Source organism: Emydura macquarii, unplaced genomic scaffold (genome assembly GCF_026122565.2).
Source record: "Emydura macquarii macquarii isolate MOO-44397 ecotype Brisbane River unplaced genomic scaffold, CSIRO-AGI_Emac_v2 contig_587, whole genome shotgun sequence".
In the NCBI taxonomy this organism is placed as follows: domain Eukaryota; kingdom Metazoa; phylum Chordata; order Testudines; family Chelidae; genus Emydura; species Emydura macquarii.
The window spans coordinates 15,720,931-15,748,866 of NW_027130724.1; the positions used below are offsets into that span (position 1 = coordinate 15,720,931).

A 27,936-nucleotide genomic window follows, 5' to 3' on the forward strand; every position below is an offset into this window, starting at 1 on the left:
CGGGGTGGGCGGAGCGACGGGAGCCGAGCGAGGTGGGGGCTGTGCCGGGCCCGGCGGCGGCGGCTGTCTGGGGGAACCGGCTTGGAGTTGGCCGCCCGGGGGCTTGCAGCAGCAGCAGCAGCGACGGCGGCGGCGGAGCAGCAGCAGCAGCGGCGGCGGAGCAGCAGCAGGCCCGAAACGTCCCGGCTGGAGCCGGCGGCGCCACCATGTCTCGCGGCTCGATCGAGATCCCCCTCCGGGACACTGACGAGGTGAGGGGCACGCGGCGGCCCCGGGCCTGTTCCTCCCCCCCCCCCAATCTCTCTGTGTGGGCTTGGCCCCTGGGCTGGGGCATCAACCCCCTGCTCCCTGCGCGTGTAGCCTAGTCGTCTCCCCCTCCCAGCCCCCCAACCCCGAGGCCCTGGTCCCCAGCCCTGCAGCGCAGCCATCAGCCGCCCCAGGAGAGAGAGAGAGAGAGAGTGTGTGTGTGTGGTGGGGGGGCTCCTAATTCTGAAATCCCCCCGCACACAGACACACACACCCACACACGGCCCCTGTGAGCCCCACTCCCCCGCCCGTTGGTCTCTCCTTGGGGGTCTTGGGGATTGTGCGTGGCTGGTTTTCACGGTGAGGATAGCAGCTGTTGGGAACGGCAGCAGCCCCAGCGCCAGGGCCGGCCGCACGTTGTAGTTGTTATCTCTAAGGAAGAGAGTGATGACCTAGTTCCCCCAACATTAGCTTCAATAATAAAAATGTAAGCCACTTACAAAGACTCTAAAGTGCTTTGTCTCAACTCCTTGGGCGACTAGTAACTTTCATTTGGCCATGTGCTGCCTAGCGATAGCATGGAATAGTTAAACTCTCTTCATGTTGTCCACGGACAAAGTCACATCAGGTTAACTAAAAGTGTGTATTAAAGTAAACTTAGTTAAATCGGTGGAAGGCACAGTGTGACCCTGCTGATTCAGTTTAACCCTGATTTATGTCAAGTTGGGTTACATTGGTTCCTTGCCAATTTAAACTAAACTGACAATAGGGATAAATAGATTTAAGAGTGCCACACAGGTGTTTACACCAGTATAACTAAATCAAAACTTTAAAACTGATATTGGTTCAAAACTTTGTGAAGAGGAGGCCTTAAACTGGTGAAGCAGTTATATTTTGTCACTAGACACTTCCTACACATACTCTAAATTTTTTTTTACTGCTGTTAGCTGTTACCGCATTTAAAACTTGCTGCCAATTTGGCAGTATGTTTTGCTTTTTGTAGGTCATGTGTGAGTGTGTGTATATGTAGTTATAAGTATTAATCCTTCCTCCAAAATTGACTCTTCCACCATGGTTGCTCACAAGGATCTGTTCTTAGTACTGCTCTTTGAAATGATGACCACCTGTCCTTGTGACATGAGACAAACTTATTTTTGTTTCCATCTGGAAGGCTGGTCTGTGGATTAGTCTCTAGGGACTGCTGTAAGAGTACAATGTGCAATTTTTCTTCACTCTTTTCTTCTATACCCTGATTTGCTCACCTCCGACCATCCCTCCACATCCATTGAAAGACTATCAGAAATATGACTTTATTCTCCTGTAGTTCAGGAGCTATAACTAAGTACTCAAATTTAGCAAAAAAGGTATAACAAAATCCTGTGGTTGGAAGCTGAAGTTAGACAAATTCAGAAATAAGCACATTCATGACAGTGAGGATAATTGCTGGAACAGTTTACTTAGAGATGTGGTCAGTGCTTAATTTCTACTTAAAGATGCTGGGGCTCAAGCAGTTTTTTTACATTCAAAACTATTGCAGTAAGTCCAGCGGTGCTGGGGCTATGAACTACCAAGCCTAAAGCAGAAGTTATGGGCTTGATGCAGAAATTACTGGTAAGGTTCTATGTTTTGTGTTAAACAGGAAGTCAGACTAACATGATCATAAAGGTTCTGTCTAGCCTTAAAATCAATGAATCTGTGGTTACAAAGCATTTATCTCCGTTAGTAAGGCAGCTAAATAGTGCTGGAGACAGCATGGTACATTGGATAGACCCTGGACTGGGAATCAAAAGACAAGGGTTGTATCCCCAACTCTTCAACCAACTCACATTGTGGGCAAATCATGTAATAATCACTGTGTCCCCATCTATAAAGTAGAGATCTATTTGTCGATGAAAAGTGCTATTTAATTGCAAAATATTATTCTTTTTATCCATGTGTGGGGTATTGCCATCTCTTCTATGGCACCATCTATTTGCTTACAGATCGTGATACTGCAGTATCCAATATTTAGCTCAAAATCCAGTTTCTGCGATTTAATTATGTCTGTGGATTAGACCCTCAATTTTCTGTTCAGTAAAGGTTTTGCTGTCTATTTTAGGTGATTATATGGTCCTTGTTGCATAGTATCTGAGCACCTCACAGTCTTAATGTATTTATCCTCAAATTACTCCTGTGACATAGGAATACACTAATTAGCCTTATTTAACAATTTACCGAATTGAGGTATACAGGTAAATGACTTACCCAAGGTCACACAGGAAGCTTGTGTTAGAGTAGGGAATTGAGTCTGAGTTTCTCTGAGTCTCAGGCTAGGACCTTGTTCACTGGACCAACTTTCCTTCCATCTGTCTTGTCTTCTGGATCATAACCTCTTTGAGAGAGACTCATTTTATGCCTTTTACATTGCTGAGCCCATTGTCAGTGTTTGTATAAATACTAGGACAAATTTATTTTTTTCTCCCTTTGCCCACAGACTGCAAATAAAATGGACTATATTCTGCTCTCTGAAATATGTCTGGTTCCTGTTGACCTAATTGGCCTGAGTGTGCTCTGATGGCAGAATTTGCTTCCAACTCCATGGATGTTTACTTGCTATGTTATTCTGGGAGTGTGGTTTTGGGGGAAACGTCTGCAAGTGGAAAATCCAGGTTCTTGCAGGTTGTCTAATCTAGCTTCTGGCGTGTTGGGGAGAGTGAGGATTAGGTTTTTTTGTTGTCTGTTATAAATATTGTAAACTTAATATAGATTTCAAATGAAACTTTAAAAAGTTAACACTTAACATGAATATTATTGTTGCTTTTAGGTCATTGAGCTTGACTTCGATCAGTTACCGGAGGGGGATGAAGTTATAAGTATCCTGAAACAGGAACATACTCAGCTGCACATATGGATTGCCTTAGCGGTCAGTATTTATGCAAATAATTTAATTTCTACTATACTGCATTTGTTAGCAAAAGAAGTTGAATCTTGAAGTGAGACTATTACAGTTATTCTTATAGATCACTAATTCTGGGCTTGATATTTCTTACATCAATTTTGATAATATAAATATCACTAAAGACTCTACAACTTGAGTTTTTAATGAAATTATACTGTTTATGGGCTGCTTCTATTACTATATTTTAAAATTACACGCTTCAGTTTTGCTTTAACTTCAGTTTTTCAAAGTAAGAAACATTGTCCTGAGACAAGGGTGTTAAAATATAGTGAAAAAACATATTGATGACAGGGCGGAAAGACAGTTGTCTCTTTGATTGTGCTTATAAAAAAAATCCCTCTTATTTTACAAACAGAGAAGTTACTATCTAGGTTGTGCCATCATATGAGGCAAGATCAGTGCCAGCAATATTCACATACTACCCCTATGAAGTTTATGCTGTGTGTAAGGAAGATGTGAACAGTTCCCATGGGAATACTTTGATAAATAGGAGAAGTGTGAATGGAGGAAAAATTGCCATAAAAGAGTATCAATGTGGAAAGAATCTACAACATGCGATTTTAGGATTAAATGGTCTTTTCTTGTAAAGTTCAACTTCTATATGCTTTGGCTAAATTTCTGAAGATATCTTCCAAAGATGTATAGTGTCTTTTAGGACACGATAAATATTAGATGTGTTTTCACATTTGGTAATCCAGTTTAAGATACAGCTTTTTCCATGGCTGCATTACCAAACGTCTCTATACCACTTTAACAGAAGAAACCTTATTGCTTCTCAAAATAATTATTTCACTTCCTTCTCATAGTTAAAATTAATCTCCCCAATATTTTATGTGGTACTTCAGTTTTGAATGTGTAAAACCTTGTCTGGTGTTTGTACTGTCTTGGTTTACCAATATTTAGAAGAGTAAGTATAGTTGAAATTTGGTATCCTGGACATTTTCTATGTAAACTAACGCTCCATTTTGATTAAAAGACCTTACTTGCTGTAACTGACATGGGCTATACATTAGGAAGAATATAGTAACCAATCATCCATTTCCACTGGAATAATTACAGCCTAATTGGTAGGCTGCTCACTTCTGTACCAGAAAGTTGTGGGGTTGAAGTCCTACATGAGGGTGCTCATCCACTTTTGACACTACTGTACACCACTAGTGGGTTCTGGATTCTCATAAGTGTTGACTTGCAGGCAGGCTTCAAACTGACTTTTTGTTTTATTTTCCTTCGTCTCTGGTTGTTCAGTTGGACAGTTAAGGATCCCACAGCTCTTTTGGGCTAGAATAGCAGATCACTTGTGTACTGTCCAGTAATTTCATCTTTGAATAATTTTTCGTGTGTGTCTGTGTGTGAATTATTGTGGACAGCAGAGCACCTGCTCTAACCACCACTGTATTTGTGTATGTAATTCATTAGTGGAAAGATTGAATACTTTTTCTTAGTACAAAAGGAGCTATGCTGAAACAGTGCATTAGCACGTAAGTAAATATCTGTGGTTTAACTGGAAATAATATTATGGTGGAGTAGCTATAAAAGTAGTGCTTAAAATTTTGTTTGCTTTTATAGTTGGAATATTACAAACAAGGAAAAACTGAAGATTTTGTGAAACTGTTGGAAGCTGCACGAATAGATGGTAACTTGGATTATAGAGACCATGAAAAAGATCAAATGACGTGCTTGGATACTCTGGCAGCATACTATGTACAGCAGGCACGGAAGGAAAAGAATAAAGACAACAAGAAGGAGCTCATTACGCAAGCCACCCTATTGTATACTATGGCTGACAAAATTATCATGTATGATCAGGTAAAAAAAAAAAAAAAAGATTGTGTCCATTTATACAAAGAATCATATCTATAAACTGTGTCATTAAACTTAGTTTGTAACTTTGTAATGGTATCCATACTCCAACTGTTGATTCAAAGTAGTTTTTGAAAGGAAACAGATATCTAATTATTGTACAATAAAGAGAAACTCGTCATGGATGAGAAGGCCCTTATAATCTCATTAGTGTGTGTTGCACTACTGATTTCACAAACATTTGGATTAAATTGGCACTTGTATAGCACTGCCTAGAATAAAAGTGGTCCAAGCTAAAGCTTCTTGATATAACTATACCGGTGTATTCCTTTTTTTATTGTTAGCCTTTTGTTTTGTTAAACATTTTGCTTGATATACCTTCCTTCCTCGGTGCTATGTGACTTGTACAAAATAATTGTGAGGACCTACAGTCTCACCATTGGTATTGCTACAAGCCTTGGTGCAGGAGAATCAAATTAATCATAAAAAAACAAAATGAGGTTTCAAGTAGTAAATTAGCACTCTTTCTTTTTAATTTTTATAACTTTAAGGAAGATCCAAATACAAAATCCTAGTATTGATACAAAAATACAAAGAAATATCTTAAAGAAATCTTTTCTCATTTAGAATCACTTGTTGGGAAGAGCCTGCTTCTGTCTGCTGGAGGGTGATAAAATGGACCAGGCTGATGCACAGTTTCATTTTGTGCTCAACCAGTCTCCAAATAATATTCCAGCCCTTCTTGGTAAGAATTTTGTGACTATCTCTGCAAAAAGCCAGTCTCGTCAGCTCAGTTTAGGAATAGGGCTTGTAGAAAATGCATGTTCACACTTTGTCCCAGTTCTCATAAGTAGAGTCATATATGGGTCTTGCAGTAAAGAAGGGAGATCTCAGTCCTGAGGTAATATGCATTTAATATTCAGAATGGATTCAGGAAGTGCCTGCAGAGAAGAAAGACATGTTGGGTGTGGGGACATTATCAGCAGGTCTATGCTAATACCTGTGTGGTTATGTCCATGTCGAAGGCAACTGTCCTTCAGGATGCCCCCCTTCTAGCATGGCTTCATTCTGCAGGTGTGCTGCCTCTACTTCCCCTTTTGTCTGGCTCTTCTAAGTAGTCCACTCCCAGGCCAAAATGTTTTAAACTGAGATTCCTCTGTGAGGGATTGTGTTTATTGTGTCTCTTACAGTGTATCAATTAGTTTTTATCCTCTGAAGTCAAGTCTTTATTCCCCTTGATTCAGGGTTCCCACAGCCCTCCTTCTGGACCTGTGTATGAGTCTTTTTCCATCGTTTACTCCTCCTTAGGTCAGGAGCTCACAGCCCTCTTGGGGTCTGTACTGCTAACTCAGGCTGGATGCACCCCTCATTCAGCCTCTCTGAGCTGGCACCTTTTAATCCTGTCCATTCCCCTAGGGCTACAAGAGGTCAGTAGGCTGGAGGGCCAACAGGCAGATTCTACTTTTACTAGGCAGGTATGCCTCCTTCAAGCTGTCTGCTCACTCTCTCCCTCTTTTGGCTGGAGGCTTCTGATTTATCTGTAGGCCTGGCACTGATGTAATCACATAACCTACCTCTCATGTTGTGATCGTTTTGCCCATTTGGGGTGGAGAGCTGAGTGAGGCACAGGTGGGGCAGCCCTTTACCTCTAAAAGAGGCTAGTCACTCTGTGACAGTCCACCTTAATTATCAGTCTTTTCTCCTGCTGACACTAATGTTTCTGTGTACTCTCATTGGGGTGAAAATACTTTCAGCAGTGAAGAGTCAGTGAGTAATAACACCTTCAGTCAGTACTCTGTAGAGTAAAACTTAGGGCAGTTTTGAATTTTCATCCAAATTTCCTAACCAGGAAAGAAAAATGAAAATAGAAATAAAGCCCTCAAAATAGAAGTAAGGTTTTAAAATGTTTGCTGTTGCCCTTTATTCATTATATTCTCTGAGATACTAGACATTTGTAGGCTCGGCATCAAAGCACATAAAGCAGTTATAATCAAATGAATGTTCCTGACAGCATGCAAGCCTTCACTAATTCCATTAATTCTGGCATTAACTACTGAAAAGGTCAGAATAGCAAACCTACAGCAACTTCTGTAATTTGCTTGTTGTAACAGGTAAAGCATGCATTTCATTCAACAAGAAGGATTATAGAGGAGCCCTTGCCTATTACAAGAAAGCACTGCGCACCAACCCAGGTTGTCCAGGTAAGACATAGAAATCTTTGCTACTGAAGGGATCTTATTAAGTTGTATAGTCCTAAAATGGGTCTTTATTTACCCCTTCACTTAACACAAGAACTAGGAGTTCTGTTTATTCCCTCTGAAGCACTTGGCATTGGCCACTATCAGAAGACAGGATATTGGGTTAGATGGTCCATTGGTTTGACCCAGTATGGCCATTCTTCTGTTTTTATAATTCCTGCAGTTAGAAAATGGACTTTATTATAATATTCCTTGTTTTCAGTCCACACTGTCACAAATGAAATTCTAATTCTTGTAGGACAGATCTACTTTCGGCTGGCTCTGTAATAGCTACTAACTGGGTAAATGACTAAGGGCATGTCTGCAGTATTGTTGTAGCCATGTTGTTCCCAGGATATTAGAGACACAAGGTGGGTGAGGTGTAATATCTTTTATTAGACCAACTTCTCTTAGTGAAAGAGACACGCTTTAGAGCCATACAAAGCTCTTCTTCAGGTCTGGGAAAGGTACTCAGTGTCATAGCTAAATACAGTGTGGAACAGATTGTTTAACATAGGTAGTTAACACATAAAAGACCATTCAAGGTGAAGTGGCCAGTAAACTCTTCTGCAGGCATAGGACAAAGAAGGGGGATCAGTGGGTTACAGATTGTTGTAATAAACCATGAATCCAGTGTCTTTATTACGACCATCATTTTTAGTTTTCAGCAAAATTATGAATTTAAGCTCCAGCCTCATCTTTTGAAGGTGTTGTGCAGTTTTCCTTTGAGGAGGAAAACCACATTTCACCCACATAATTGTTTTTGGGCCATTTAGTGCACTGGATGAGGCACACCACATGTGGTGATAGGAATGTGTACGATCCATGTATCTTGAAATGTGTGGTGTTGATCATCCTAGCAGTGGAGACGTGTTTGCATATCTGTTGTTATGGTAGAGACTGGTGCTGCTTTGAGTTGGTGCGTCTTGCTCTGTGAGGAGCTTGCTTCTGATAGTGAGGTTGATGGGGTGTTTGAAGGCCAAAAGAGAGGGTTTAGGAAAGATTTCTTTCAGGATGTGGTCTCCATTGAATATGGGTTGTGATTGTTTAATTGTACCCCATATGAGTTCCAGTGTGGGATAGTAGATGACAAATAGGGGAGTGCGATCAGAGGAGGGTGTTTTTCCTGGATTGAAGCAGGTTTTCTTGTGGTATTTGGGTGTTCCATGATGCAATGTGCTTCTCTGATGGAGTGTCCTTGTTTGATGAAGGCAGTTTTAAATGTGTTAAAGTGTGTATCCCAGACTTACCATAGAATATGCTCTGAGGAGAATCTGAGTGCCTGGCTGTAGATAACAGATTTCTTGGTGTGTTTGAGGTAATTGCTGGGTGTATGAAGATAAGTGTGGTGATCTGTGGGTTTCTTTTGTATAGTTGTTCATAGGGTTCCATTTCTGAAGTTGATTGTGGTTTCCAGGAAGTTGATGCTGGAGCAGGAATGGTCTAGAGAAAGTTTGATGTATGGATGGGGGTGGATGAAATTTGTGGTGGAAATCTGAGAAAGTTTAGATCTTCTGTCCTGAGGATGAAAATATCAACTATATAATCTCAGGTATATCAGTGGTTTCATAGCACGTATGTCCAGAAATACTTCCATGAGGGGTGTCCCATAAGGGGCTGGCATATTGGGGAGCCATCCTACTACTAATGGCTGTTCCCATGGTTTGAATGAAGTGTTTGTTGTTGAATGTAAAAGGATGAAATGAATGAATCTGGTGGTGGTTGGGGCGGATATCTGAGTGTTGGTCATACTCTCACTGGCTATGATTTGAGCTAGTACATCAAAAGGAACATAGTCATGGCAGTGGGAGGGGCCAACCATCTCAAGTATGTACCTAGCATCTCATACAGGTACGTGCTCGGGGTGACTAGCTGCTCATACTGTGGTGGCTATGCCCTATTTTTAGTATGCTAGCTCAAGGAGAGCCGGTGCAGGTATATTTTCTTGAACTGGGGTTTATGCTTCCAGTTCAAACTAGCTATATCCTAATGAGGCCAACTTTGGAATAATATTTCATGTATTTCTGATCAATGGATTTTTTAAAAGCCATTAAAGTGCAGAAAGTATAAAAGGGATGTTAGAATGCTATAGGGATCAAGACTACTGTCCAAAAAACATTACAGAAACTAGCGCTAAGCTTTTTTGAATGTGAAGTTAGAGAGAGGTAAATGGAGGCATCACAGAATTCTGAACAAAACAAACGATATATGTGTCAAAGTTATCTAAGATGGTGTCAAATACTACAAAAATATCTGATGGGCTGATTGTTCATTGTATTGTATGGGATTTTTTTTAACATTCTGGGGTAACTGCCAAGGCAGCAGAAGTTATATATATGCAATGTTTTTAAGTTAAGCAAGTACTTGAAGAGGGTGTCACACATTTCTTTAATGGAGGAACAAATGTTATAAAGCATTGAAAGATGAGGTGCCTACATGAGCTACTTGGCCATTTTCTGTCATAAACATGAATTATAATTAAGGTCAGATGTAATCTGTGATTCTTCAACTATGGATTAGCTACAGAATCCACTCCTTGCTGCAGAGTTGTGCTCAGAAATCTAAGCTTTTTAAAAAAGAAAATAAGTTTCTACTACTTATATTTATAAAGAAAACCTCCAAATGTGAAATGACTGTAAACAAATGTATCTCTTTATTCCTGAGTCTGCAGGCAATCTGAAACCATGCTTGTAGTGTGAACTTCTCCTTTTGATACTAATGGATGATACTTTAAGTAGTGTTTGTTAACCCTTTCACTACTAATCATTTTAGAAGAAACATCTAGCTTAATTGCTTATCCCACAATCCCAAAACACCTTCTACCCCTTCCTGAGGTGCCAAAACTGTCCCCTCACTAGCTGATTAAACCTCCTGCTTTCCTGCTTGACAATTCTGTAATACTGTTCTTTCTAAATGTCATTCTGCAGCACACTGAAAATTCCTATATTAGGAATAGATTTTAAAAGTGATATTAAATAAACAAATGTTACACTGACTGCATTAGTCTTCCATATTTCATTTAATAAAAAGTGATTATCTGAAACTGCGTCAGAATTGTAAACCTGCTGCACTGGGTGTAATAGAATCCAGAGGCCTTACTACACAGTGTCAGCTTTGCCACTGAGCACATGATCCCTTCTTTATAACCATCTCTAAATACAGTGTGAAGCAAGTAATAAAAATATCAATCCTGTATCAATTCATTGTCCAGAGTAAAAAGCATACAAGTAAAAAGTTTTGATTTTTGACATTCTAAATACTTGCTTTTGTTTCCTAGCTGAGGTTCGGTTAGGCATGGGCCACTGCTTCGTGAAACTGAACAAGTTGGAAAAAGCTCGTCTGGCATTCAGCAGGGCTCTGGAACTCAATTCGAAATGTGTAGGGGCTTTGGTTGGATTGGCTGTACTTGAACTCAATAACAAAGAGGTGCGTGTGAGCTGGGATGGAGAGAATGTGAAGTGCCATATTGGGTTTCTAGTTAAACAGTGAGCCTCACAGCAATATGAAAATAATTCCAGTTTAAAATATAGTGTGTGCGTGCGTGCGCGCGCACAAAATCACTTCAATTCTGAATAAAGTTATGAAGAGTGCAAATTAAATAATGCTAATCATTCTTGTGCTTAATAAATACCAGCTGCTCTAAGAAGTGATATGTTCACAAAGTGATATGAACCTAAAACTGTAGTGGTGTGTTAAATATATATGTTTTACATAGACTCATAAACTGTGCCCATACACGTGAACTGAGTACATTGCTAATTGTTAGAAATTTGTCCTTAATTCTGTATCTTTAATCAGTTCACCCCTTCCAGTAAGCAGCACCTCTACATACAAATAACAGCCCAACACATTTGTCAGTGCTGCGTTCTTCCCTTACTCTCTTTAAAAGCCAGGCAGAAAAACCAAGTCTATTAGCATCCTCTGAAAGTCTGCAAATCTCAGGTAAAATTGGTCTGGAGCAGTAGGGCATTTTAGGGCCCTTAGGGGAGAACACTTACCAGTAGCCCCCTCATCACTGTATTAATGAGTAATCTCCTGTTGATGCCTCCATTGTTTGCAGTTGTAGCCGAGTGTCTTGGTAAGAAAGGCAGTCGCTCAGGTAGGCTGTTCCCAGGCCATTCCAACTTCATAGGTCCAAACCAGTACCCTAACATCTGTCTGAAGCTGACCTGTAACTAGTGTAGATTCATGAGCATAGGTGTCACATGGTTCTTGTCCACAGTAAAAAATTTAGCCACTTTAAGTATGCCATAGTGGTTAAAGTGACAAACCCCCCTTGTGTTGATGCACCTTTACACTGGTATAACTGCATTCCATTTTGGAGAAGCAAAACAAGCTAAACTGGTATAAATGCATCTGCATGAGGGCTTTTAATACAATAATGGCATCAGTAAAAATTACACCCTTTGCCAACCTAGTTATGCCAATAAAACTTTGAGTATAGAGCAGGCCGTTGGACACTTTATTTACCAAACAGGTGACCACCTTCTGCATTGGTTCTAGCTTTCATATAAATTTAAGAGGTAGCCCCATGTAAAGTGTGCTGAAAATAAAAATACTAATTCTGTTTCCTTTTGCATCCCTTCAAACCCTGTACTTGCTCATTTAACTTTATCTACAGTATACATAAACATATATGGACATGAGATAATTTATATTGTTAAAATTATAGATCCAAACCAAAAAGTTCTAAATTCTGAGATTGTAAATGATTCATTAAACTATGTTCAGAGGATATTACTATGATAGCTTTGGAAAGGACCAATGTATTTTTGGACTGGAAAACACTTTCACTTCTATTGCACCTTCCATCTGATTGCCTCAAAGCATTTTATGAATATTAGTTAATCCTTTCAGTTAGGTATTTTACCCTTTTTATGGTTGGTAAACTAAGATGTAGATGCTAAATGAGTTACCAGAAATCACGCATTGAGTGAGTGGCAGAGCAGAGTAGAATTAAACTTAAAATTCCTTGCCAACTTCATATTTGTACCAGCTTGAAAGTTACTGTATTTTTCATGGGTTCTGACTTTCGATAAAATTTTGTTTGTATCCAGGAAAACGAAATTATTGTAAATTAAGAAATCTCTTTGGAAGGGAATGTTCATTTTTTAAAATGCAGATTATAAAAGTCTGGAGGGGAATAAAGAGGTTCTGGCTGGATCCCTGTCTGTCCTGTTGCTGTTTTTGGCTGTCAGTGGGAAGGCCCTCCTGAGCCAAAGTTCATACAGCTGGCTTTACCTGGAACTAGTAAAAAGAATAGCTCAGAAGATGTTATATTGAAAAAAATATGTTGAGATATAGTGTTAATGTTTATCCATGTTTCATCTAGGCTGATTCCATCAAAAATGGTGTCCAGCTCCTTTCTAGAGCTTACACAATTGATCCCAGTAACCCAATGGTGCTGAACCACTTAGCTAATCACTTCTTCTTCAAAAAGGTAAGAAAATACATGAGTTGAAAATTCGATAGTCTTTTGAACAGTAACTGCTTCAGTGTCAATCTCATTACTACTTCTGCCTTCCAAAAATCATTTTAAATCCTGCATTTTGAAAGGTATAAAAGTACACCTTTAAAAGAATAGGTTTTACCCATCATATGATTTTCATAAGGCTTACGGCTAAGAGTATATTTTTTAACATAGGAAGACAACTTTTAAATCCCTTATTAGTTTTTCTCAAGACAGCCAAGAAAGAGCACACTCATTTCTTTATTTAAACCGACCTATGTTTCCTGAAGGCCTTTTTTTTTCCTTCTGATATTTTTTAAAAGGGGGGTATAGAGAAAAGAACGCAGTCACTTGTAAAACTATATATACTGATATTAACTTACCAAATGCTACTGCTTATATTTGTCTGCATTAATCACTTCAGGACTGATGTTTCAGAAATGTATAAACTTCACCATAAGTGGGTTGGGATTTTTCAAACTGCGTTTTGTTTTCATCCTTCAGGATTATGGTAAAGTCCAACACTTGGCTCTCCACGCTTTCCATAATACAGAAGTTGAAGCTATGCAGGCAGAGAGTTGTTACCAGCTGGCCAGGTCCTTTCACGTACAGGTAGGATGAATTTTAAAAAGTCCTCTTCTAGATGACATTTAGAACACTGTAATATTTAAATGTATTCATCTTTAAAAAAACGGAACAAAACACTAAGAAAATAATTCATTTTCTTGTTTCTGTTCAATTAGGAAGATTATGACCAAGCTTTCCAATACTACTACCAAGCCACACAGTTTGCCTCCTCCTCCTTTGTATTACCATTTTTTGGACTGGGTCAAATGTATATTTATCGGGGGGACAAGGAGAATGCATCACAGTGCTTTGAAAAAGTTTTGAAAGCCTACCCTAACAATTATGAGACTATGAAAATCCTTGGATCTCTTTATGCTGCTTCAGAAGATCAAGACAAACGAGATATTGCAAAAGTACGTTCAAATATTTATTGCTGAACTTTGGATCTCAGTGTTACCTGCTGATGAGCTCACATGTATGTCACTCTCACTGATGTCTCATTCATGTGTCCAATAGCAGAATTTGTCCCTGAAAAGCTGAATTGTGGTATATTAAAAATCAGGTTTACTTTGCTATGAAAATACAACTGGAAATGCTATAGTTCTAGTAGGTCAATCATTTTTCTGAATGGCGGATGCTATTAACGGCAGAAAAGGTAATTCTTCTGAACAGAAGTGGGACCACACTAGGAGGCCAGTTAATCAAAGCTAACAAAAGCCATTCCACTTTCTGTTGCATGTGGAAACACACTTGTTTTCCCATGCACAATATAGTTAATTTGTCTGTAAAGGACAACTTGATTATCAAATTTCTGGGAATATTCTTGTCCTTCCAGCTTAACATTCTACAAGGACATTGTCACATATTGGTACAACTTTTTTAAAAAAATTTGTCTGTTTACTTCTTCTGATGCTTAGATTTTTTTCCTACTTATTTTCTTTACATTTATTCAATACTGCCTTTTCTTCAAGTTTTGAATGGCAGTGTGGTAACATGGTTTGTTTTACCTAGTATAATAGTGTATAATACTTCTATCATGACAGACTATCTTTTTGGTAGGGAACATGATCATTTTCCAGAGCTGTGCTATAATAAAAACAGACAAATGCAACATTGGGACTGAGCAGAAAATAAGTTACATGGAAAATCAGTCTGCTAATTTTTCAATGATTTGAATGTGGTAGTTTTGAAGAAATTCCTATTCCTCTTGAATATTTAGAACCTTAAGGGCTTTCCCTATATCTTACTAAACAGGGTGGAATACATAGTATGGAGTTGTGATGAACTAAGTTGGCTTTGTTGCCTGTCATATACAGACATTTGAGTTTTTTACCTTTACAGAAGAGAAATGTACAGCCTTCAAGCCTAAATCAACTCTGGTGTCTTTTTTCACAGTTTTATGAATCTGTTGAGTGAATAAGTAATGTTTGGTGTTTCTCAGGGTCACTTGAAGAAAGTCACAGAACAGTATCCAGATGATGTAGAAGCATGGATTGAACTAGCACAAATCCTAGAGCAGACTGATATACAGGTATTAATGTGTAAAATGGGACAAATTTCACTTGGTTTAAATTGCAAAGTGATGCATGGAATTCATCCTGCTATTTCCTTTCCACCCCTTCCATTTTACAATTGTACAGGGTGCTCTTTCAGCCTATGGAACAGCAACACGCATCCTACAAGAGAAAGTGCAGGCCGATGTCCCACCAGAGATTTTGAATAATGTAGGGGCTCTACATTTTAGGCTTGGAAACCTAGGTGAAGCAAAGGTACTAAACTGCATTAGTACTTCTTAAATAACCTAATTTTAAGAATTATCCAAGGTCTGAGTTTAAACTATTTGAACATCTATGAATTTGTTGTTTTTTTTAAAAGCATGCTGTCCCTTTCTATTCCTTTTTTTTCTCCTTCCTTAGAAATACTTTTTGGCATCTTTGGATCGTGCTAAGGCAGAAGCTGAACATGATGAGCATTACTACAATGCTATCTCAGTAACAACATCTTATAATCTTGCCAGACTATATGAGGCAATGTGTGAATTCCATGAAGCAGAAAAGCTGTATAAAAACATTTTAAGAGAACATCCTAACTATGTTGACTGTAAGAAATTTTTTATATTTTGGTTCAAGTATCCTCTTCAAACTGGTCCTTATCTGCCCTTATTATCGTTTATAAGATTTTTATGTTATAACAGACTTCAGGAGACTGAGCTATTGTCTTGTGTAACTGATGTAGCCTTCTTTCTTTTGAGTTTTTCTTTCTTCTATTTGGCCCATAGCTCATAAGGCAAATCAGAATGCTTTCATTTTAACTATTTTAATTAACACTTACAGAAGATATACCAAAGATAGCATAAGCTTATCAATGCGAAAGATATTCTCCAGCATAAATAAAATAGTTGTATATAGTGGTGGCCATATATATAAATAAAAATATGGATTATCTCTAGGTGCTTGGTATCCTAAACGTATCAGGAAAGATGGAAAATTTGTGAAATTCATACCTGATCTAATTTATTCTATTTGAGCTGAGTATTTTAAAATAATTTTCTGTTTTTAGGCTACTTGCGCTTAGGAGCTATGGCTAGAGATAAAGGCAATTTTTATGAGGCTTCTGATTGGTTTAAAGAAGCACTTCAGATAAATCAGGTTAGTAAGAGTCTTCAATGTTTAATTTAGAACTAAACTCCCAAATTAGATTAACTGGATTACTGTCTTTCTCTATTTTTTTAAATAAATATATGCAAGTTATCCAAAGTAGTCTTTTCTTCCAGTTGTTTACTTCCTCTGCTCTATTTTCTATATATAAAAATGTTGTTTAATTTCATATAATACACGTGTAATAATACAATCATTAAAACTTGTTTCAGGACCATCCAGATGCTTGGTCTTTGATTGGTAATCTTCACTTGGCTAAACAAGAGTGGGGTCCAGGACAGAAGAAATTTGAAAGGATACTGAAACAACCATCTACTCAGAATGACACTTACTCCATGCTGGCTCTTGGCAATGTCTGGTTGCAAACTTTGCATCAGCCCACCAGGGATAGAGAGAAGGTAAATTCCACACCTGTTTGAAGTGCATTGGTATGCCATTAACCTTTGACTTCCTAGGGGCAAGTATTTTATGTTGTATGTATGACAAGTTCATAAATTCTAAAATATTAGGTGTACCCTGTGATACCATACAGATGAATGATTCATTAACCTTTATCTTACTCACTTTTGTAGGAAAAGCGTCATCAAGATCGTGCACTAGCAATCTACAAGCAAGTACTCAGAAATGATCCAAAGAATTTGTACGCTGCTAATGGCATAGGTGATTATTACACTTGAATTTCCTTTAGTAGTTAATTAGCGATGGTTCTTGGATTTAGTTCTTTTAGTATATAATCTGCAGAGCATTTCAAGCATCACTTTTTTTGCTGGGGCAATACATTACTAATCACTGGGCAATGTCTTGCTATGTCATGCAGTTAATTGTGTCAATTTTCTGTTAACATTCTGGTAACTTTGGTAGTAGTACATAGTATTTAAATCTGGAAGCTTACATTGTACATTTAACTTTCCCTTTAGGAGCTGTATTGGCACACAAAGGATATTTCCGTGAGGCTCGTGACGTTTTTGCCCAAGTGAGAGAAGCAACAGCAGATATCAGTGATGTGTGGCTGAATTTGGCACACATCTATGTAGAACAGAAGCAGTACATCAGTGCTGTGCAGATGGTAACCTTCTATAAGTTGAACCATTTAAAATATTGGAATGAAGTAGCAAAGAAAAAACTAGAGGTCATCGCTAGCAGCTTCAGATATTCTGAATAATACCTTGTTGTAACAAATCATGGACCTGTTCAAAAGAAAAATAGAAGTATTATTAGCTGTCAGGTTACGTCTAGATTTAAAGTGAACTGCCAACTGTGGACAAGAGTAACAAAGAATCTATTAACTTGTACATTTATCTTATCTTCTATGCTTTCCTAAGAGTTCTAATATGAATCAATTAGTTTTGGTCTACTAGGAGGCATTTTTGATCATGTGCAGTTCAGTCAACATAGTCACCTAATGTAATGTATAAGAACATTACTCAACTAGATCGGGGTACAGTTTGCTGTCTTTCCTTCATTGCAAAATTTCATAATTATGGCCTAGATCAGTGGTTTTCAACCTGTGGCCCAAGGACTTGGGTCTGCAGATTATGTCTAAGATTTCCAGGAGAGTCTGGACTTCCCTTTGAAATTTTTTAGAGATCTGCAAATGAAAAAAGGTTGAAAACCACTGGCCTAGAATGTGACTAATTAATGTGTGTGTATATATAATACACACTTTCAAAACTATCAAGAAAATTCTGATAGCTTCCATCGTCAGCCTTTCAACACGCACATAGTTGACCCTACCAACTCTTTTGGACCAAGATTCCTACTAAACAATTAAGAGAGAAAATGCCTATTGTATGCTGGTCATTTGGTAAACTAATGGCCTACACAAAATTGTTTTAAAGAAAAAAATCAATCTAGTAGAAACTTACTGTAAAACATGTGCCTTGCAAGTCAAACTTAAAATAACAAAAACAAGAAAAACTTAACCAAATGCTACCTTGGAGGAAAGCTCAAAACAAACTAAAACATTATTAGAGACATGGAAATAGAACCCTCCTTAAATTATATGAACATGGGACTTGGAATAAACACACCAAGGAGCTTCGGAATGGCTACAAAAGCATTACAAGAAATAGGTGTGCCATATGGCTTCATACATCATTAAAAAGACCTACTAGATACAATCCTCCACTGAAACTACTGATAAAAACTTTGATAGCAGGAGTCAAATTATACTATATGAAAATGAAGTCTGAAGCCCATTTTAACAGCCAGTTGCACTGATTGGGCCAAAAATCCTAATAGAAAGCTTACTTCAACGTTTTTGTAGGTACTCCATGAGCACTAGAATCCAGAAGCAAACTCTTATCCCTCTGACATGCAGAAAAGAATGCTAAACTTAAGAGCAACACAGCAAAAAGTTCCTCCACAGCAAAGCACAGGAAGATCAAAAGATTGTATCCAGATAAAAGTGCATTTTCACTCTGCGGGCTTGACAACACAAACAACCCCACCCAGAACCAAAAATGCACAATACTCTTTGAGTACCAATATTGGATTTATGGGAAGAACAAATTAAATATAACAACTTAGACTGCTCCAGCCACAAAATTATTGCAATAGCAGACTCTCTACAGAAAATGTGCAAGGCTGAAGTAGTTTTCTCACCATATATAGAATCTTTGGCCATAAACTACAAATGGAAATTGGGAGACAAAGCACAGGCCAAATCCAGAGAGTAGTGACTCCTGCCAATTTAATAGAGATTGAGACACTTTCTACTCCAGTGTTTTGAAATGTGAGGGAGTTCAAGAAGAATATTTTCCCTCAAATTAAATGATGCGAGGCTTGTAAATTAAAAAGCAGCAAGGAAAAACTGCATAACTTTTGGGTGCGGGGGAAAAAGAGAAATGGCATGTTACGTGACAGCCTGCCACTGGATCGAGAGAGGATGGTAATGACTAGTGTCCACTGATCAAAACCCCAGATACAGTGTGAAGCCAAGTTATGGGCCAATTGTACCTGCATTGTACTTCAGCAACATTTAGATATTTACTATGCCAAAAAATATTGAGTTAGTTCTAACTCACTTGATATGATATCACTAACTTGATATGCATTTATTAAAACTGACTGTTCTTTTTCCTTGGAGAATATAGTGAGGGGAGGAGTGAAATATCAAGTATATTTCAGATTATGGTAACATATATGAGAATAGAGAGAAAATCATTCTTTTTCTTGCACACTTTGTACCCCTACTTGTAGTTTTCACCCTGGTTACTGTAAATGAATGGTATGTGCTTACAATGTTGTCCATTCCAAAAAGCACAGGATCCTATCGTATTAAACTAAGGACTTGCAGCAGTCCTGGGGACCTATACGTTTTCACAAGAACTAGGAACTCAACAAGTGTAAGAGAGCCACACAACATGGTGTAATTATTTACACCAAAAAAAAAAATTAATGAAGTAAACACATTTCATTAATAGAACCCAATGTACTTGGAATTGCCTGCAATACAAAAGTGCTACCAACCGTTCTTTAAAACTCTCCACTAGCTTTTTTTTTTTTAGTAATTTGATCTCTCCATTTCAGTATGAAAACTGCCTTAGAAAGTTCTATAAGCATCAGAATACTGAAGTATTGTTGTACTTGGCCCGAGCACTCTTCAAATGTGGCAAATTACAGGAATGCAAACAGACTTTGCTTAAGGTAAAGAGTGTGTGTGTGTGTGTGTGTGTGTGTGTGTGTGTATTTCAGTTTTTAAAGTAACTTTATTTAATGCACGATGTTGCAGATCAGTGGGTTAATAATGTACATTTATTTGTACATCTCTTTAAATACTGTAGACTGGGGTTGAAATAATTGATTACCATCCATATGCTGTTGATAACTTTGTGCTATTTAAAAGATGTGCATTTTATTCACAGGCTAGACATGTAGCACCCAGTGATACAGTCCTTATGTTTAATGTGGCTCTAGTTCTACAGAGGCTAGCCACCTCTGTCCTGAAAGATGAAAAAAGTAACCTGAAGGAAGTACTAAATGCTGTGAAAGAACTGGAGCTAGCCCACAGGTAACAATATGCAGTAAAAGGAATGTTATGGCTTTTTAATTGATGTAATATATTTTATCTAGGTATGTAGTTAGAGAGAGAAGAAAATACTTTCCTCCAGAAAATATTCAGTGTGGATCCTAGATTCTAATTTTGATATGAGTGAAATTGTTTTCTATAAAAACCTTGTTTATTAAAAAAAAAAAAAAAAAAGTTGCATCTCTCATAACATTCCAAGTGGAAAAACGTCAGATGTGGAAAGCTTGATTGAAGAAATGGAGCCATGCCAGTCCTTGCTCCAAATCCAGTTTTCTTTGTTTTGATGTCATATGTCCTGATACGCTAATGAGTTAGTCACCAAAGAAGTTCTGGTTTTGTTCTATGCCTCTGCCTAATGTAGTTCTTTCTGGTGGGACAAGATCACAATTGGATTGGGGAAAAATCTAGCACAAACTGCTGTTCACTAACTGAAAATAAATAATTTTGGTTGAAATTTTCAGTCAAAGCAGAAATTGTGAAAATAAAAACCAAACAAAACCAAACGGCCTGCTTTGAAGCCATTTCATGAGCTTGTTCAAGGTCTCCTAATTAAATATGACTTCATGAGTTCTCTCTCAAACTGTTTTTTTAATAGAGAACTGAGTGTAATTAGACTGTGGTCACAAGTGCTGACAGTTTGATTAATCAGTTGGACATGCCATAGAAATTAAAACTTCATTCTGTCCCTTGGTAACTAATGCTGGCCTTCTACAGCTCTTTCTTTTCTTCCTTCCCACTTTCCTGGTGCAGACATTGATTATAAAACAAATGACTTCAGCCACAATTTTACATGTTGGTTACCTGTCAGCCTACTTCAGCCCCATCACAGATTTCAAAATTCCAAAACACTAACTGTGTAGTCAGCAAACTTTACTTTATTTGCTTGAACAAACAGTGCGATTCTTCACATGTGAACTGTATGCCTATCAGAGATTTGTTCACACTTCTGTAATAAAAGCTTATATCTGTAGATTGCTGTTTGGTTACAGATATCAACCAATGTTACAAATTGAGTACTTTTTCACTAGTCCTGGCTTCCTTTGCCACTCAACATCTCTAACTCTAATTTCATTCATAGCTACTAATCAATTGCTATGAATTTGGTCAATCAGACCAACTGGAGGATGGTCAGCCAGCCAGCTCAGCATGAGAGATTCTGATATACTTGCACACAGTTTGTGCATCCAGGCTGATGTTGCTGTCATTTGCTTAATGTATTCCAGTACAGCTCTGAAATGCCAGGCAAAGATACCTAGGGGATGTTTCTTTTCAAACTTCTATTCTAGCAGGGACTTAGTCTGAGCCCTTCTGCCCTATTTACTTATTCATGCCCATAAATATCTTGCTCCCAGTATAGACCAAAAACCTTCCTCAGAATAAAGGCATCTAATTATTTTGCTCACGAATTTAAAAAAAGCCCGTACATTTATACAAGCAATCATTTCAAAGTTGTATTGCATGCTATAATGCAAACAAATTTAAATTGAGAAATCCTGTAAGAGAAGTCTAATCTTTTTTCTCTTGAGGAAAATGAATTGTATTACCTGACTGAATTTGTCAGAATTGGTGTGGAATTTAAATTGTCCTGTTCGGTTGTATCCACTAAAGTATTATGATCTTTCTAGGATTACACATAAATTAGGCAGATTTTTTTTTAAAGTGGAGTTGATGCTCCAATGTGGGGGAATTAAGACTTACAACAACTTTTGCTGCTGAATATCTGTCAGGATAAATTTCTGGGTGGAATATGAATCTTGTGTTTCATATAAAAATGTTGTTCATTTGCAATAGAATGCTAGGTAAGTCTAGCACAGAAAAAAGGTGCTACTATAGCAAAACTATTTCTTTAATGAAACTTCAGAAGAAACCCTCTCAATCATAAAAAGGTATGGCTGTAAGGGACCTCAAAGTCATCAAGCCCAACTCTCTGTGCTGAGGCAGGACCAAGTAAACCTAGATGACTCCCTGCTAACAGATTGAGGAGTTTGGGAAGTCTTTCTCTATTGCATGCTTTCCAGAAGCTATACCTGTAGACTTCAAAACATCTAAAGGTTTCGGGATCCATCCCCATTCACCTATCTACTGTAGTTCCTGCACCTTCTGAGGTGTGTGCTTTGGTTGACAGCATGTAAATTGGGCCAGGATAGACAGTGCTAGCAGGAACTTTTTTTTATTTTATTTTCTCACTGCAGTTTCAATGGTCACCACAGTCTGAAGTAGAATGGAAAACGCTCCTTTTTAAAAAAAAAAAAAAAAAAAAAAAAAAAAAAAAAAAAAAAAAAATTGACTAGTCTAACAACATACTTAGTCAGGATCCAGTGGAGCAGGGTTTTAAAGACTCTCTCCTGTTGATGTCACTAGTAGGGGTGCTACGAATGGTAGGGTAGCAAGAGTGAGTTAGGCAGGTGAAGCAGAAACGGGTGCTGAGATTCCTGGGAAAGCTAAGGTAAGACTGATCTGTAAGGGAGAAGAGATGATTTTCAAGGCTGTCTCCAACAGAGCTCTCTATTTCTGAGACTTCAGTTTCTTGCTATGTGAGAATTACAGTACATAGGAATTACCTGACGTATGTGTGTCTAGAAACTAGGCTTGTGTCTAGAAACTAAGCCTGCTTCCAGTACAGAAGCAAACGGAGAATTTGGATTTGACCCTCTATTAATGGCAGTTCTAAGAATTAATTTTTAAATTTAAAAAATCTAGGACTTGATTGTTAGATGAGGCTCAGTTTGACTACTTTAAAATGGAATAGAACCAAGCCAACTCTGCTAAAAAGATACTATCCCACTTTTTTGCAATAGTTATGAGTGTTCACTGGAGTTTTCACAGCCAAATTTCTTTTACCTACATTTCTCAGTAGTTTCAATTGGAGAAGTTTCTTTTTTTCCCACTGCTTGATTGAAAGTGTCAGCAACCTTGTAAGACTGCCATATTTTGCCTTAGACATTCTTACGTGGTGGGTGAATCAGTATCTACATAAAGCCTGTAAACTGTTTTGGGAACTTTCTGGATTAAAGGTGGAAAAATGATCACTACAATTATTATTGCATTTTAGGGATTTTTTTATTTTAAGGAAATCAGACTTACATTTAAATGTAATAGCCTTCTTTTGTACCAGAAAGCCCAAGCATAGTATATAGATGTAGAAATCAGTGTGTCACCTCTGTAGTGTTAGGGAATTTTTGCTGTGACACATTCCATTTGGTTTAGGTAAATATTTAAGTAAAACAAAACGGAATGAAAGATGTATATGAAATGTCATTTATTTCAATCTGCTTTTGTTTTTCATTTTTCCATCCAGATACTTCAGTTATTTAAGTAAAGTAGGAGATAAAATGAGATTTGATTTGGCACTTGCTGCTACTGAAGCCAGGTAAAAATTATTATTATTGTAATGGAGGAATAGTGATGACTATAAATAAGGCTGTGTGAGCATTTCCATTAGAATTTCACTTTTTCAGTTGCTCATAATTTCCCCAAATTTACAGCTGAGAGGCTAGAAGTCTCCAAGCCTAATGTCTGCCCTCTAGTGTAATACTTATTTGTAAGCTTGAGCAAAACATCGTGAAAATGAGGGGTTTTTTTTAATGGCAAAAATTTTCCAGTTTAAAAAATTTCTTTGACTTTAGTATTGTGATGCAAGCCCATTATATAACTGTTTGTCCTTCTAGCGTGTAGGATGTGCCTACAAACTTACTTTCCTTTAATTGAAAACACTGTATGTTATAGGCAATGCTCTGATTTACTGAGTCAAGCTCAGTATCATGTGGCTCGTGCACGCAAGCAGGATGAAGAAGAAAGGGAGCTGCGTGCCAAGCAAGAGCAAGAAAAGGAGTTGCTCCGCCAAAAACTGCTTAAAGAACAGGTTTGTATTCCTGGTAGTGTGGGGGTGGAATGTTGTTTAAATGGGTATGCTTGCCATCCTAGCTCTGTGTTGATACCTAGAAACTGTTTGGGGAGTAATAATCAAGGTGAATTTTTTAATGTAAGCACTTACAAAGAGGAGGGTTAAAATGTAGGAATATGTAAAAAGGGGTGAAATTGCTTTTTTTTACAAAAACCTGCTTATTCAGACTTTGGGGAAGGAAAGGTGCAAATGGTGTTTGGGAGAACAGAATTCATCCCCCCCAAGATGTGGGGTTGTGATCTATGAACTAGACTAGCAGCAGCTGCTTTTCTATACCTTTAGTGCAGGGTCTTACTGATGGTCAGTTCTGATTCTTTCAGGAAGAAAAACGTCTCAGAGAGAAAGAAGAACAGAAGAAGCTTCTGGAACAAAGAGCTCAATATGTGGAGAAGACCAAGAACATTTTGATGTTCACTGGAGAAGTAGAAGGATCGAAAGAGAAAAAACGTGGTGGCGGAAGGGTACAGAATGGAGTTTTCTCCCTCCTCCTCCTCCTCCTCCCCCTCCCCCCCCCCCATGATTTAGAGTTACTCTGTGACCAGAGTAAGACAGGCATTGATAAGCACCTGTCATTTAGTGAGGATGTACAGAGTGCTCATCACTAAAATGCAGACATTGGGATGGAAGGTAGACTTAACATTGCTCCAAAATAAATATTCTATCCAACAGAAATAAACAGGAGCTGGAGGGCAGAATTATATATTCTAATGTTCATCTTAATAAACAATTTTAGTGCTGAATCTGCACAGATAATGGGACAGTTGGGACTTTTAAGGTGAAAAGTCTGTTTCTCCATGTGTTGGCTGATTGGTTTTTAGATGACAAAGAATCAGGTATGATGTCAGTTTTTAATTTATTGTAGCGTTCCAAAAAAGGAGGGGAATTTGATGAGTTTGTCAATGATGAGAGTGATGAAGATCTGCCTGTATCCAGAAAGAAAAAGAGGAGGAAGGGCAGTGGTAGTGAACAAGATGGTGAAGAAGAGGATGGAGAGAGGAAGAAGAAAAAGAGGAGGAGGTAACTAAGTTTTAACCTTACACAGGAGCCCATGAATGGTGTTGGAATAAAACCAAATAGATTTGCTTTTTTCCCCCAACAACTTGCTTTTAAAAAAAGAGTTCCCAATAGGTAAGTGGCCGCACACATCAGTTATAAAACACAAATGTAAGCAACATGCTAACTATTCATATTCCTACAGTACAAGAAATGTAGGGTTAACACATTGATAGTTTGACACTGTTTGTTTGAAATAATACACTGTTTATGCAGGAATTAAATATAAATTCTGACTTTATTTTTGTGTTTAAGACCCCAGAAAGGAGATGATGGAACTGATGATGAAGAAAATGAAAATGGCCCAAGACCTAAAAAACGACGTCCACCAAGAGCAGAGAAGAAAAAGGCTGTAAGTTTAAAAGTGTAATGTCTTGATGGTTCCTGTTTACATTTGGAAGATTACAATGCTACTGCATTCACTAAAGTGACACTCACTGTAGGGAGAAGTATGGGAAATACTTCCTGCAGCAAACCTGCATCATATTTTTCCCTTCTTTTATGTCTCCTAATACAACAGGAGTGAAAGAGATACTTCTGAAGCTCTTCTCTTCCACTTTGAAATCAAAACATAAATTCTGATCAGATTTACAAATCGCAGTTAGAAATAAGTCTAGTTTTCTGCATACATCTGTTATGTTAGGACAGCTGTACTTTAAACTCAGTTATTAATATCAGTTTTACTCCAATGAAAAAACAATATTACATTTTTTTCCCCATACAGCCCAAGCCAGAACGTCTGCCTCCTTCAATGAAGGGAAAGATTAAATCAAAAGCCATAATTTCATCTAGTGACGATTCTTCTGACGAAGATAAACTCAAAATTGCTGATGATGGGTATGAATCTTTATTGATTTTTGTACATTTTGAAAGTCAAATGCTGACTTTTACCTGATGAAAAAGCTCTGAGATTGGCTTTCAACCTTGTCCATATTGGGACCACCCCTCCTAATTAACTGACAGCCCTCTCTAAATAAGCAATATGTAAAGGGCAGGTTGTAATCCCTTGACATCCAGTTCCTCAGGTTGCAAACCCATGCATGAGGATTAGGATTAAAATGAAACTATATATTGGTCCCAAATCTAAATTGACAACTGTAGAGTTGCGACACTCCTCAAATTAACCAATTAATTATTGTTAAACAGCCAAAAATTCAACACAATCAGTACTTTGAAATACTGTGCCCAGGAAGTGCGTACTTTTGAGGTCTAAAAAATATTCTTAGTCAAAGCATATACTCATGTCTCCCTGGGTATTGCTTAAATTGGAACCTGCCACTTCTCTTAGCCCTGAATTGCTGCTTCAGTGATGTATCATGTTAGACTGAAAGGGTTCTTTGTGTTTCATTCATCTCTCTGTACTGTATTTCCTTGGTGATCCACACAGTTTTTCCAAATGCCCTTTTTCATAGCCAGACTGGGAACCACTACACTTGGGACGATACTGAGTACTGCACTGTGATACAAGATACCATTTTCCACTCTGAATTATCTGAATGCCCTTTTCTCCTCTTCATTATCAGTGCGAGTGTCAACATCTCACTGAAATCCAGGATTCTCACTTGATCAAAGTAAGCCAATGCTTGCAGCTTTAATATTTGATTATACTGCTTTTTTTTTAAAAAAACAGAAATGCCAGAAACAGCAACAGTGATTCTGAGGATGCTGAACAGCAGCGCAATAAACGCATCGTGTCTGACAGCGATTCAGATAACGGAAACAAATCTGGTAGTGAGGTAGGTAGTCCACGAAGGTCCAGTGCTCATCCGTCTGATGAGGATTCTGACAGTGACAGGTCAGCCCCAAAGAAGAGACGGTCAGATTCTGAACAATCTGACAATGAATCTGTGCAGTCTGGGGGAAGCCATTCTGTACAATCAGGAAGAAGCCACTCTGGTGGCTCAGAGAATGAATCTCGTCCAGCTTCTCGCAGTGGTGATTCAGAGAGAGATTCTGATCGAGGATCTGACAACGAGGGCTCTGGCAGAGAGTCTGGCAATGAATCTGAACCAGAGGTATCCAACATTGAGGGGTCTGAACATGGATCAGAAGGCGGATCAGATGATAGCGATTAGATTTAAATTACAGCCATTTTTTAAAAATTGTTTTTTTAAATATACTTCAGTTATGAGAAGGAAAATTCAATTTTTATATTTGAAAACTGATTTAAAAAAGATAAATGTTTTAGTAAAACTTGTGAAACTTGCTTCATATGATTTTTTTATCAAGTTGTACATTACTAGGCATTAATAGATATTTTTGTGTTGGCGTATGGTGTATTCTTACACTGAAACTAACATAGCTGAAGATCACAGATGCTGTACAGCAAGTTGGTAACACACACACATAATGAGGATGGGGTGTATGTAAATGCTGCAGAACAAAAACACCAAGTTCAAAGAGTCGACGTGGTTAAAACTGTGGTATATTTGTTCCATGTTTCTACATGCAGAAAAGATACATGCTGATTTTCACGCGATCTTATCGAATGGTATAAGGTATCCATCTATCTCTGTGTCATTCTGAATAGAGATCAATGGTGAGGATTTGTACTTTCTGTTAGAGGATACATTTACTGTGATGCAACTCTGAAGTTTTCAGAAGTTTTCCTTTTTGTCCCTACTTGTTTTCCTGGTATATCAGTTAAAAAACAAACAAACAAAAAACCCAACAAAGATGCAGGTTTAACAAAAGTTTGTGAAATAACATTACAGCTATGTAGATAAAATGCAAATATATTATGTTGGCAGATGAAAAATAAAGATGTAGAAAACTTTCTGTATCCTTATATGGTAGAGTGAAGAGATCTGCCATTGTTGCAATAATAAAAAAAAATAGTTATTACCATCTTGTTTGGAATGAGTTATTTTATTTCATCCGTTTTTAATCCCCCCAGTAACAAAAACCCAACAGTAAAAAAAACAAGCAACTAAAAACCCCCAATCTATGATGGTGGTGCCAGCAGAAAATCTTGATGTTCAATTGTCATTAAGAAAATTATCTGTGTTTGCTAGCAATCTGACATTTAAATTCATTTTTAATTTCTAATGGATGC

The 27,936-nt window shown here is 37.9% G+C and overlaps 1 protein-coding gene across 1 annotated transcript; it reads left to right on the top strand.

The window, feature by feature from the left end:
• On the top strand, positions 1-27,728 carry CTR9 (CTR9 homolog, Paf1/RNA polymerase II complex component). Its single transcript, XM_067540804.1, has 25 exons — positions 1-251; positions 3,050-3,148; positions 4,751-4,990; positions 5,612-5,729; positions 7,096-7,185; positions 10,499-10,647; positions 12,554-12,661; positions 13,175-13,282; positions 13,414-13,650; positions 14,679-14,768; positions 14,878-15,006; positions 15,154-15,337; positions 15,797-15,885; positions 16,107-16,292; positions 16,467-16,554; positions 16,812-16,960; positions 19,426-19,542; positions 19,761-19,906; positions 23,223-23,294; positions 23,651-23,786; positions 24,149-24,289; positions 24,691-24,845; positions 25,137-25,233; positions 25,606-25,718; positions 26,512-27,728. The coding sequence occupies exons 1-25, from the start codon at positions 207-209 to the stop codon at positions 26,954-26,956; spliced, it is 3,531 nt and encodes a 1,176-aa protein (XP_067396905.1). The 5' UTR covers positions 1-206; the 3' UTR covers positions 26,957-27,728.
• Positions 27,729-27,936: the final 208 nt, after the last annotated feature.

Excerpts from the sequence above, each read along its gene's own strand:
- CTR9 (XM_067540804.1), top strand. The coding sequence starts at position 207 with ATGTCTCGCGGCTCGATCGAGATCCCCCTCCGGGACACTGACGAG. Across the intron at positions 15,007-15,153 it reads GAAACCTAGGTGAAGCAAAG|AAATACTTTTTGGCATCTTT; the intron begins GTACTAAACTGC and ends CTCCTTCCTTAG. Across the intron at positions 16,293-16,466 it reads CCACCAGGGATAGAGAGAAG|GAAAAGCGTCATCAAGATCG; the intron begins GTAAATTCCACA and ends TCACTTTTGTAG.